This window comes from Chenopodium album, chromosome 2, assembly GCF_948465745.1.
Source record: "Chenopodium album chromosome 2, dcCheAlbu1.1, whole genome shotgun sequence".
NCBI lineage: Eukaryota > Viridiplantae > Streptophyta > Magnoliopsida > Caryophyllales > Amaranthaceae > Chenopodium > Chenopodium album.
Genome location: NC_137835.1, coordinates 7,898,500 through 7,911,771, shown reverse-complemented (window position 1 = coordinate 7,911,771; position 13,272 = coordinate 7,898,500). Strand labels below are relative to the sequence as shown.

At 29.1% G+C, this 13,272-nt stretch overlaps 1 protein-coding gene and 1 long non-coding RNA gene across 2 annotated transcripts; both read left to right on the top strand.

Moving 5' to 3' along the window:
• Positions 1–2,989: 2,989 nt before the first annotated feature.
• On the top strand, positions 2,990–4,681 carry LOC145567744 (transcription factor bHLH101-like). Its single transcript, XM_081627115.1, has 3 exons — positions 2,990–3,361; positions 3,585–3,956; positions 4,583–4,681. Exons 1-3 carry the CDS (start codon positions 2,990–2,992, stop codon positions 4,679–4,681), a joined length of 843 nt encoding a protein of 280 aa, XP_081483241.1.
• A 3,001-nt stretch (positions 4,682–7,682) lies between these two features.
• On the top strand, positions 7,683–8,916 carry LOC145595042 (uncharacterized). The gene is made up of 2 exons (XR_014102906.1): positions 7,683–7,874; positions 8,639–8,916. It is a non-coding gene; the product is annotated as an uncharacterized LOC145595042 (long non-coding RNA).
• Positions 8,917–13,272: the final 4,356 nt, after the last annotated feature.

Here is a 13,272-nt window from a genome sequence, read left to right as displayed (position 1 = left end):
GCAGGAAGAATATTGCTGAGATCATATTTATTTTTCTAGTGTAATAATGTTGTGACCTTACAAGTGTGTATTTATGGGTGTAAAAAAGAATTACTGTAAAATTTAAACCTAATCCTGAAAAGACCCCCTTAATTAAAAAATGGGTATGCTATATGCAGCCCTAAGGACTGCATATAAGCATTTAATATACTTCTTTTTTAGTATTAAGTTGGAAATTTATCGGCAATTCACGAGTAAATCAGTGTAATAAATATTTATTTATTGTCAACTCTTTTCATTTTTAGCTCCTTATATAGGGCTGCATATATCTTTATCTTATAAAATAATGCTTAGTAAAATTTGAATGGTTTCAAAAAAAAAAAAATTAAAATGTATCAACTGATAGAATCTAAAATACTACTCCCTCTGTTTTCTTTAATTTGCATCATTTTGACCGGCACATTTGTCGAGATGCAACTTTGACCATTAATATCATTAATGGTTAATTAGTAAAAATTACAACAAAATTATATTATGAAACTAGACATTATGACGAATCTAATGATATATTATATAATAACATTTATTTATTTAATAGAGGTGAAAAAATCAAGTCAATCATGGTATGTGAATAGTGCAAAAATCAAAGTGATGCATTTAAAAAAAAACCGGAGGGAGTACTACCTACTACATTGCTAGATAAATCTACCCTACACGATTATGTTAATTAATTAATTCATTTGTCTTACATTATTTTTACCATTCCTTTTCTTAATGAAAATGCTAAATACCGCTATAAAAATTATCAAACCAAAGAGACGTCCTTGCCCTTACTAAAATTTTCCCATTTTTTTTCTCTAACATTAGCCCATCCACCACAACCAAGTCAACTGCCACCAATCACGACACTGGTACGACTCACATCACCCTCCCGTGGTAAACTATATGCTTGTAATTTTAATTAATTTGCATACAAGTCTCTTTTATATACCGTTGGAGATGCTGAATGTACATATATTTGAACTAAACAATGTACTCCGTTCAAATATATTAGGCCTCATATTCAATAAGGAGTAAAAAAAAAATGTTATCAACTCAAAAATCAAAAATATACATTCAGTTGTAATTGGGCGGTAGGAGATAGGGATGTGATAGTCATTTCTATTATTAGGCAGATCGATGTCACCTTCTTTGTAATCAACTAACCATGTAATTAATTTATCTATTTAACAATTTGACAGGCCAAGATCAGAGTAAACAATTACGGAATATATGATACATACATACATTAGCTATTTTTATAATTTAACATAACAACAATTTTTTAATTATGCATAACCAACAATTTTTATTATTAGAGTCTCAATAAAGTATCAGAAGGAATATCCCATATACTTGGAACAATTCCTCCATAGATCCTTTCTCATTAGGGCTGACATACACCTTCGTGTATTATTCCAAACTAAACGTTGTATCTATATTATTTTTATTGGTTGAGAACTAATTAATTAATTAATTATATCATACTAATTAATGAACTATAAATTTATTTGGGATAGTTGGAGCTTGAAGACTTGCAATTCAATAACTTCCTATATTTTGACGGGCTAGAAGAATACTTGAATACGTGAAAAAGACATAAGACATTATTCGATCTCTATCTTATATACTTTTATAGTTTGACAACATTATATCGCTTTATTTTTATTGAGTTATTCCCTATTATGCTATTATTGTTGCAAAATAAACTAAGGAAATCAGAAAATGGTAGAGAGCAATTTTCTTTTCTACTCTTATGCGGAGTATAATTATTTTCGTAAGTTTTTTTTTTTAAAGATATGAATTTATTACATTAATTGGAGTTATAAAATGATGAAGGAAGGGTAAAAAAAAAATAGTTTTAAATGATCAAAATAAATAAAATAGAGAGTGAGGGATGACTCAAGTGGTTAAAGCTTTCCTCCCGTTTTCAGAAAAAAAAAATAATAAATAAATAAATAAAATAAAATAAAATAAAATAGAAAAGGCTCGAAGGAAGTATAATGAATTTGGCGAATTGCACAACTATATGTTTAGAAAAGTTTAGTTAGGAGAGTTTGTTAGGTAAAGATGAGTACACTAGCTAGAAGATGATTACATTATATTATAGTGAAATGGCATACACGTCATATAACTAGCGCAGTATTACCTTTTTATTTGATAAATCCACGAGCATTGCTCGAGCACAACACACGCATTATAATCATACAGCATATTCTGTCTATGACGTGGAATATCTGACGACCACGTCGTTGCTATTTCAAAGTTTTTAACGTCCTCGATCCCTATTTGTTTGACGCAAGTTTATTCCTACAGTGGTTTAAAATGATAATTAATCACTTTCCCGCTCTCTTTTTGATAAAATTATTATTTTATTTACTTTATGAATTTATTTAATTTTTTTTTAGGAAAATGAATCTATTTTGTCACTTTGTATTCTTCGATGCAAATTAAATAATTTTACTCCCTCCGTTTTTTTTATATGCATCACTTTTTATTTAGGGGTGTTTTTTTATATATGCATCACTTTTATATTTGGTAACTTTATACTATATTTTATTTTCTCTCTCTCTTCTCAAATATCCCACTCAAAATATTTTATCATTTCACTCTCTTTCATGGTCCCCACTTATATTATTAAATAAATCATTCTATCACACATACTATCTATTTCATGACCCACATTGTACTTTTATCAAAATAAATTAATCATCCACTTCCCCCACTTGCACAATATAATATTGAAGCAAATAACTTTCCTAAATCTCCGTGTAAATGCAAGTGATGCATATAAAAAAAAACGGAGGGAGTAATACATTATGCATTCACATGCATGTCTCTATATATAAAAGCGTCTATATAGTCGATCCAAGTGAAGAAGAGCTCAAAACACCTTATTAGTTAGCTTGTCCGTTCCTTGGAATAAAGTTTGAACTTTTAAGGAATCACACCAAATTAATTATTCCAAATAATGTCTTTAATTTGCCCTACTTATTTAGGATGGGATTATCCCATAGATTTAGGTACTATTCAAGGTTTTAATAATGTCGACCTAGATTCTGTATTTCTTCTAAATTTTTCATCTTCTCATCAATCTCAAGATTACCAATATCAAGAGCATGACCATGTTAAGCGAAGCGAATCGCCACAAGGTACAAGTTCTATAGATGTTAAGCGAAGCGATTTGCCACAAGATACGAGTTCAACAGATCATTTATTTGATAATAATCCAATATCATTATCCAAGAAACTCAATCATAATGCAAGTGAACGAGTTCGAAGAAAGAAGATCAGTAACTTGTATTCTTCTCTACGTGCTTTACTTCCTTCTTCGGATCATAAGGTACTTATTATTGTTATTACTAACTCTTTTTCATATTACTAGCATATATTATTTGTGAGACATAAAATATTATACCTTGTATCAACTAGTCTCTTATAATCTTAATATTCGGTCCCTAAAGTATTATTATTATTTCACAATTTGATTATTCTTCATCTCTTTTAATGCCAAAGTAAAATTACTACTTATTTTTATGTAATTTATACAATTTTATCTATTACAGAAAAGACTAAGCATTCCAGGGACAGTTGTACGTGCGGTTGAGTACATACCGGAATTACAAAAAGAAGTGGAGAATTTAATTAGTAGGAAGGAGGAGCTTTTATCAAAAGTTTCATTAATTCAAGGAAATGCAAGGGAAATTATTCAAGAGGAAAAACCCATGACTAAAAATCGTACGATCAAGGATACATTTTCGTGTTCGATTTCTGTGAATAAAATGGGTGATAAAGAAATGGTGATCCAAATTTCAGCATTCGAGAAAATATCATTATCTGAGGTGCTTGATTTGCTTGAGAAGAAGGGTTATCTTGTTATTGATATTTCTTCTTTTCAATCTTTTGGAGGAACAACTTTTTACAATATACATTTATGGGTAAGTCACCTTAGTTTGTTACGTACTTTTCAATGTTATGTTTTAGTTTTTTACGTACATTTCTTCATGCTATATTTTTGGTACCTTTTAATTGATTGTAAGTTCTTAAACTTTAATTTACACCATAACATTTTATCATGTATAAATTAAAGATTATTGCTTAAGTTAATACGAAGTATCTTACAAAGTATCTTTATTTAATATACTACTTTCGGTTCTTATTACTTGCAACAAAGAGGTACTCCGTATTATTTATGAGACATAAAATATTTATTTGTTGCGAGTAATAAAAACCAGAAGTAGTATAAAATAAAAAAATAAAAAAAAAACCTTTCATTTCAATTCGGATTCGTTTCTCATTTAAAAACAAGAACTTCTTGTATAAGCAGTTAAGCACGCAAGATACCAATTGTTATATATAATATAGATCAATGTCGTTTTCAAGATGTTGATAATTACCTAATCTCGATTTTCCTCTATATAACTAACTGTTATGATTACATATATACTCCATATTGACCATATATATATATATATATATATATATATATATATATATATATATATATATATATTTATTTATTTTGAGGTCTAAGATATATACTTCATATATATTTATGTAACAGATGGGAGGAAGCCACACCGTAAAGTTCGAAAATTTAAATAAAGTATTGATGTCCTTGCTTATGGAGCAGAAGCCTATGCAAATGCAAGTGTATTGTTAGTGTATGTAGCAAAGGAACGGTCTAAAATGCAATTTTGGTCCTTAAACATTTATTGTACACATTGTCGTCACAATTAATATATAAATTTACCGAGTTTTTATACAATCTTATCATATGTTTAATACATATATATACTTCATATTACTCCATACTTTGTAAACACTAGATAATTAAAATTATTACGCGATATTCTATATTACTCGTTAAGTTTAATAGATACTACCAATATACCTACGTACAATCATTATGTTTTCAAACAAAAATCTGAGATTATGTAAGTGGTATCTATACTACCAAAATCATTTCCTATAGTTAACCATTAATCAATTCACTTTAAACATATACAACCTTATAACTTAATTGTTTAAACGTCTATAATATATATCATTTTGTGTAGTTTTTGCCATTATTTAGACATCGTATTTATTTTAGGTGCAATGTTTATTATTATTGTTTGGATCATAATTTATTTTTACAAAAAACCTCCTTGAATTGAATAGTTCTTGATTTTATTTTCTTCTAAGTTTAACACTGAGTCATGAGGGATATTATGGTATTTTTAGGGGGACACCATCACCTCACCCCTTTGCTTATGTAAAATATGTGTTTTATTTAAATTATGGAGTTTTCAATTTGTCATTACTTGAAATGAAAAAAAAAACACACACACACAAAAAAAAGTTGTCTTACAAAGATGAAAGATACTGAAATTCTTTCTTAGATCCAACCACTAATTTCTAAACTACTTAAATTTTGTTCATTTTCTCAGCTACGTTACTAAAGTTAAAATAGTATACAATCTAGGGAACAATAACAAAAAATATTGCGTGTATTATTATTAAATAATAGAGGTAAAGGAGCATAGTGTTAGTTCATGTTCTTTTCACTCTATTATGTATATTTTACTTATTACCTATACACGGCTTTAATCACGTAAGATAGAAAATTTTATGCTCCTTTTCCTCTATTAAAGTCATGTATAGGTAATAAGTAAAAGTTCATGTAAGATAAAAAGATGTTAGGAATGTGGACCATGCAAATTATTTGACGTGTATTAAAAAAAAAAAAAAATGATGCATGTGATGTTTTATAAACACTACCTTGAAAGCAAAATTCATCTTGATTATGGTGCAATCGAATGTGATGTTGTCTTGGCTTACATCAAACCTCCAAGTGGGGAAGATGAGTTTTACTCATAAAAGGAGGATTTTGGATTTTGGAACTTATAGTTTTTTGCTTATAATAATGGGGAAGATGAGTTTTATTCCAAAGAGGAGGAAGATGAGTGATGAAATATTATTAACGACTTTTTTAGAAGAGAAATAAATTTTAACTGAAGAAATATAAAGAGGAGAAAATTAGGGAATTGCATTAACGTACAACTGATTTATTCGGGAAAATATTAGACTTCAACCAATGTTTAAAGGTGATGTATTGACTAAGGGTCTGTTCTCATTGACTGAACTTAGCTGAACTGAACTGAACTGAACTGAACTTATTAATTAGTGATTTTTAACTACGGATTAGTGATCTTTGATTATTTATTATTATACATATGTGTATATACAAATATACATATTAAAATATTTAAGAAAAATATACTATTATTATTATTATTTTATTATTATTATTATTATTATTATTATTATTATTATTTATTGATTATTATTATTATTATTATTTATTGATTATTATTAGTATTATTATTATTTATTATTATTAGTATTATTATTTATTGATTATTATATTATTATTATTATTCTTATTTATTGATTATTATTATTATTATTATTATTATTATTATCGTCGTTGTAATAAGAGCTTAAAAGAATGAAATTTTGCTTTATATCATTAGCAATATCATTACAAATGAGCTGAACTGAACTAAACTGAATTTCAACGTATGAAAATAGGCCATAAATTTGAAAGTTGGAAACATCCCACACCTCCATGGGCCCGGTGACACTAAAACATGGTTTAAGATTCTTCAAAATAGACTGTTAGAAAAGAATGGTTATACTTCGTATTAATTAAGGTTTAAGGTTGGAGTTAAGGGGTGATTTGTCTCACCAAAGTTGCCATATTATATTTAGATGGTTAGGACCCTAGTTTCAAATTTAATTCCAATTTTCTTCATTGTCGAGTACTTTGTTTATTTATGATGGGTCAACATGGTCATATGAATATAAATCAAAACGAGTATAATGAAAAGTGTGTAATAAAATGCAATACTCTGTTTTCTAAAAAAAAAAAAAAAAAAAAAAAAAAAAAAAAAAAAAAGCAATACTCTGTATATTTAATTAAAAATCTATAATTAGGAAACTATCCCATAAAAGAAAAAGAAAAAGAAAATTCTATAATTAGGAATATAACAATATTACTCGTTAGTTGTAAGTTTGTAACAAGTTTTTCTCAAAAAAAAAAAGTAAGTTTGTAACAAGTCTCGGCCCAATGCAAAGAATTAGAAAGCAATTCATGAGTAGTCCAATATGAATTAACCGGTCCAAGACAGACTACAATGAGTCAATGACCCAGCAGCAATCATGTGTACTTTGTATCATTCAATTGTTGCCATTAGAAAGTACATAGCTTTATGCCTTTATTATTATGAGGGTTTAGGGTTAAGGTTAGTGACCAAGAGTTTAGGTTTTAATAATAACAACAACTAGCAGTCAATGGCCAAATTGGCTGCCAAAACCGGTCTAATCATCTCTAAAATGTAAAAATTAATTTGTTACTGTTAGTGAAAGGTTTGTTAGATGAGAAATTTATGTAATGATGATGTGACATAGTGACATTACGGGCACATGGACAAACCTCTTATATGGATTTGTTCTACTGTTATTGCCCTTATTATGAGTGTACATATCAACTCAAGTGGCATAGATTGAAGAGTCAACAAAGTTGTGCCCTTAATAGCCTTAATTGCCGTTCTTGTCAATTAGCTCAATAATAAATAACCAACTACTTTTTCGCAACTTTTCAGCTTTGGTGAGCTTGATATATTAGAAGGCCTTGAATTATGAGGTATAAACATCTTTTCTGAGCAATACTTTGTATATAAATATAGCTTTAAAAGTGTACATAGTATACTCACTAATTTTAAACAACTGATACTTAAACACGACCAATTCAAGAAATATGAAGAAATTCTTTGGGCTATTGTTGTTGCTTATCTTTTTATTTGCTTCAGGTAATCGATCACTTCCTCCTTTTTTTTTTTTTTTTTTTTTTTTTTTTTTTCTTTTTCTTTTTTGTATGCACTTATACTTGATTCAACTAATACTTAAACACGACCAATTCAAGAAATTATGCGCTTATATTTGATTCAAGTCATATATTATGTTCGCATTATTTCATTTTATATTAGAAAAAAAAAAAAAAGTTTAGATTAGTGTTAGTAAGTTGATTTAAGTTAAGTATAGTAAAGATTAGTTAATTTTATGAGACGGTTAGCTAAATGAGTTTTCATTTATTATTGGTAGGCATGAGATAATATGGGAATCAGAAATTTTGAGTGTACAATGAGTGAGTTGTACTTCTAAAAGTAGAATTTTGTACCTGATCGAAAGTCTTACAAGAAGTTACTTCCCTCCATCTACTGTCAACTAAACAACACTTACACATTCCATTAACTTAAAAAAAAAAGTACAAATATCAACTAAAAAAAAATAAAAATAAAAATAAATATCTATATGGCTATAGTACATCCTGATTTTTTTTATTTATTTTTTGGGTGCAAACGAAGGCAAAACCCTTTTATTCAAAGCAAAAAGAAATTAAATTACAAACCGGGGAGTAGTGACTCTTAAAATATCCTCCTGAAGAAAAAAAAAAAGGAAAAAGAAATTAAATTACAAACCGGGCTATAGTACATCCTATCCCTAGAGATTTGATATTCATTTCAAGCCTTATGTTACGCATGTGTTTCTTAATTTTTTTGTGCATAATTGACAGAGATGAATATGGTGGCCGAGGTTGATGGTGCCACATGCGAAAAACCAAGCCAGTTTTTCAAAGGTCCTTGCGGTACTCATGAGGCTTGTAGGCAATCTTGTACTAAAGAGAATTGGCCTGTTGGAGTTTGTGACTTTTTCAAATGTAAATGTCAAAGGCCTTGTTAAGCACTACAGTGTGCTTAACTACTTATGTACTTATGTACGTGTGCTCCTCGTTGCTTTATATAACAAGCATGACTAAAATCAAAGCAATAATATCCCTAGTTCCCTACTAAACTTTTTGAGTTATACTTTCAATTTTCAATTACAGATGAGTATCCGACAAAAAAAAAAAAAATTACAAATGAGTAAAAAATATATATATATATTTTTATTTTTTATTTTTTTTTTATAAATGTCTCCATTTAAAAGTTGTTCCTCCATTCACTGTATCACATACCAGTTTTCAGTTTTGATTTGATTTTAATACTATTATACTCCCTCCATCACATATTTTAGTTTTTTGTTATCCTATTTTGGAGAGTCAAAATGTTGTTCCTATTTCTATTTTTATATAATATGTAAAGACTATTATACCCTCACGTTTTTAACTTTATTCATGTACTTTCGACATTAACCTTTAATTTTGCACATGTCTTATACTTTTTTCCACACTCTCTCTAACTTTTGTCTATAATTGTACTTTTCACTTTTATTAATGTAGTTCATTCACTTTCTCCTCAGATTTCTTAAATAACGTGAAAAAACAGAAACAGTAACTATATTATGGGACGGAGGAAGTTGTATGATATCTATAAACAAATGTTACTCCGTATTATGTAAATTTTTATTACATTAGTGATTTATCACAAAATCAGAAATCACAATGTGTGTATAATCTCAAGTTTTTACTAGTATTAATTTTTGTCAAATGAACCAACCAGGAAAGATGATGTGGGTATAAAGGTCACCAAATAAAATGGGCTTGAAATTTAAGTTAGGACATCGAGATATCTGGGCCTATATGTATTAGAATACCCAGATCTAAGTATACAACATACTTCGTATTTATCACCCAGCTTCAGCGGCAAGAAGCCTCTAGCAACCGGCGTACGAAATCCGAAATCAATGGGAATAAATCAATTATAGCCGTTTTGTTTACGTCGTTTGTGGTTTTCTAACAATTAACCGGTAACTTGAATTATCCTTTTTTTTCTTTTTTGGTTTTACTGAAATTAACATTTTTTTGTTTTTTTAAATGGTTTTTTCGAAATTCTTATATCCAATCAATGGAAATAAACAAAAATATTACCAATTATTTTATTTTCGATCTATCAAGTACCCTTTTTAAAAAATAAAATAAAAATTAACCTCTGAAATTAAAAGGAACCAGCTTGGAACCTCTGAAATAAATGAAATAAAACGATATCAGCCGTTAATGTCTATGGGTTTTGTAACGATTTTGAGGAGTAACAATGATTCATTTGGTTATACTGGCTTAATCTGTAATTTTTTTTTTAAAAAAAACCCAAATTTAAAAAAATTAAAATTATTTTTTACATAAAAAAAACAACCCTAACCCTAAACACTAAATCCAAACCCTAAACCTAACCCTAATCCTAACCCTAAACCCTAAATGGTGAATTTAAAAATTGTTGTCAAAATGTTCTATGTTCACCTCATTCCCACTTAGGACCTAATCTAATTTATTAAACATAGCTGACTGATTGGAGTTGAACTGAACTGAATATAGCTGAAATGAATTGTTTATGATAAAAGGAAATTAGGAGCTGAATTGTACAAAATTGAAATTAAGCTGAAGAGAACATGTCCTTACTTCATTAAAAAAAATAAAAATAGATAAGGATTATTAAATTCATAAGTTGTGATAAAAGGTTAATCAGAATTACCCAAGTTCAATTTGTAACTAAAATAAGTTCTGATAAGGGCTAATAAGTTGAGATAAGCTCAAATAAGTAAAAATCAAGTAAATAGACTGCACCCTTAGTGAATATATATTGACTAGTGAGTACGGAGTAGGGGTTAGGTGAAGATTAAACCAAGCTATGGCTTGATTAATTTTGTATGTGCTTGCATGTTTACCTTAGTTTGATGATTGATTGTTAAATAATTAATTTTGTATGTGCTTGCATGTGTTAACTAAACTGAATAGAGTTGAACTGATTGAAGTTGAATTGAACTGAATTGAAATTAAACTGAAGAAAACAGGCCCATAGATGACCACTTTGTCCACTTATTAGTTAATACTCATGTATTCATTATCTTTGCTTGCATTGAAAAATGAGGTTTAATTGACAAGCTTTTCTTGTATGATTAGATGTAATTTCTATCTTGCTTAGAAAATTGAGGTTTAATTGACAGGCTTTTCTTGTATGGTTAGATGTAATTTATATCTTGCTTACATTAATTTGTTTCAATAGTACGGTTGCCTTAGTTGTGATAGTTAGGTGAAAATCTCAATTAGTTGTGTTTGTATGCTTTCTCGAAACGATCGAAATACAAACCCAATTTAGTATCTCGTTCCTATCATCGAGAATTTGTTGCGGCCTACCTTATTAGTTGAGTTTGGCTTAAGAATGACATAATGTTGTGGCTTCGAAATAAGGCAATGTTTAGTGCTCTATCACTAATTTGTGTTAGTGTTTGCCTATTTTATTGATTTGTTGGTTTGGTTAGTGTCGAATCTCGTTTTCCCCTAGCATTTATTTTAAATTTCCTATAGTATCTTCCTTAGCTTAATTTAACCGTCAAGTAGTCAACTAATCACAACTGCAACTTGTGAGTTGTGACCGAACTAGCTTATACCCCTTTTACATTATTCATGGTGTACTAATAACCATTATTCCCTGCGGATACGATCCTTTATTCCCTGTGGAGAACCCTTTATATATAAGCTTACTATGTACATAAAACAATGCAAGAGTGGCAACATTAATGTTTTTATGGCTTGTTAAATATATGTTGCTTTATCTACCTTCTCTTCTCTCAAACGTTCTTCTTTGTATCTAATATAATTTTTTTTTACTTGTTATACACAACTATTGTTATAACCTTAGGGTTACACTGTTAATTGCCCGAAAGTTGAGTCCAATTGTCAAGATTGGCAAGAGTACATCTTTTTTTTTTTTTTTTTCGTTTTCGAACAACAATAGCATAATAATCAATCACGAAAATGGTCATATAGTGCTATTGCCTGCTGGGATGTCAAATATTACATTCCTTAAACCACTAATTGTTTGACATAAGTTGAAAGAAAAAGGTGTTACTTTGGCTCTATTTTTGGTGATAATGAGTATCCACCACTGTAGTCAAAGGCACCACTATAAGCACTATAAGTGGTGTCTTTCTTTGCTAAGGCATCATAAGGATGCTTGAGGACACCTTTGGTGGCTCCAAAATCCTTGACGGATGAGGACGTGGATGTCGATCCGGTATCTAACCCATCATTTTGTACCGTATGAAATTAGTTACTCAAATTGAAATTCTCACAAGAATTTACTTCCTTCAATTTACTGCCGGCTAAAAAACACTTACAATTATCCATGAACTAAAACAAAAAAAAATTCCGATATCAACCAAATGAGCATAAAAATCCTTATATATATGGCTATAGTACATCTGATCCCTAGAGATTTGAAATTAAAGCCATACGTGTTTTAGTACGTGTTTTTTAATAATCTTGTGCATAATTGACATATATGAACATGGTGGCCGAGGTTGATGGTGCCCCATGCGAAAAACTAAGCCAGTAAATTTGTAAAACATATTAAGGTGACTCATAGTGTTGTGACAATTATGCCCCTAAAAATATTTATTTTTACCATTTAAAATATTGCTAAACTCTTAAGAATAATATACAAACATTTATACCCTAAAAATTTTTGTTTACGTGTTTTCCATTATTAATGTTGCCAACAACTAAAGTTGTAACATAATACCAAATCAAAATTTAAGAAGCTTGATTTTGAAGAATCATCCTGAAATCTTTTATGGTTAAAGTTCGGGTCACAAAGTAGGATTTCTTTTAGGAACTCCTTTCTTCGAGAGGGGGGTTAGAAAAAACTAACTTTTGTTTTAACAAATTATGAGAAGACAGTCTTTCAAAAAAAAAAAAATTATGAGAAGACGGAGGCTTTATATCATGTTTATTTAGTGAACTATGAGTAATTATTAGGCCTTTTTGCTTGAGTGGCAAGTAGGTTAGATTCCAATATATATTAGTCATATGTCAACATTAATTGGAACTTTTATGAATTGAAGCTGATATTATTGTTCCTAAAAAAATAAGTTGAGATTATTGAGCTATTGTTGGAGAGAACATTGTTAAGGTTCAAACTAGTTGTTAACTAGGATTTTGGGATCATTGCTCCTAAGATCAAACTTAGAAGCCGTTGCCTTCTAAGACTATCCTTTGATTTTTAATCATCAAATTCATATACAGTCTTTCATCCATTCGGATACGCATCATGTACCCACTCGAGGTGATAATGTCAATCTGGCTATTTCATCAAATTTCCGGGGTACTCTTGAAAATTTCCCTAATTAAATGCAAATAAACATCGCAGGATAAAAGCCTTCTGGCAGCATTGATTGAATGAAAAATCCACTTCATTGGTTACAACAGTCGATTCA

Excerpts from the sequence above, each read along its gene's own strand:
- LOC145567744 (XM_081627115.1), top strand. The coding sequence starts at position 2,990 with ATGTCTTTAATTTGCCCTACTTATTTAGGATGGGATTATCCCATAGAT. Across the intron at positions 3,362-3,584 it reads TTCCTTCTTCGGATCATAAG|AAAAGACTAAGCATTCCAGG; the intron begins GTACTTATTATT and ends TATCTATTACAG. Across the intron at positions 3,957-4,582 it reads TTTACAATATACATTTATGG|ATGGGAGGAAGCCACACCGT; the intron begins GTAAGTCACCTT and ends TTTATGTAACAG.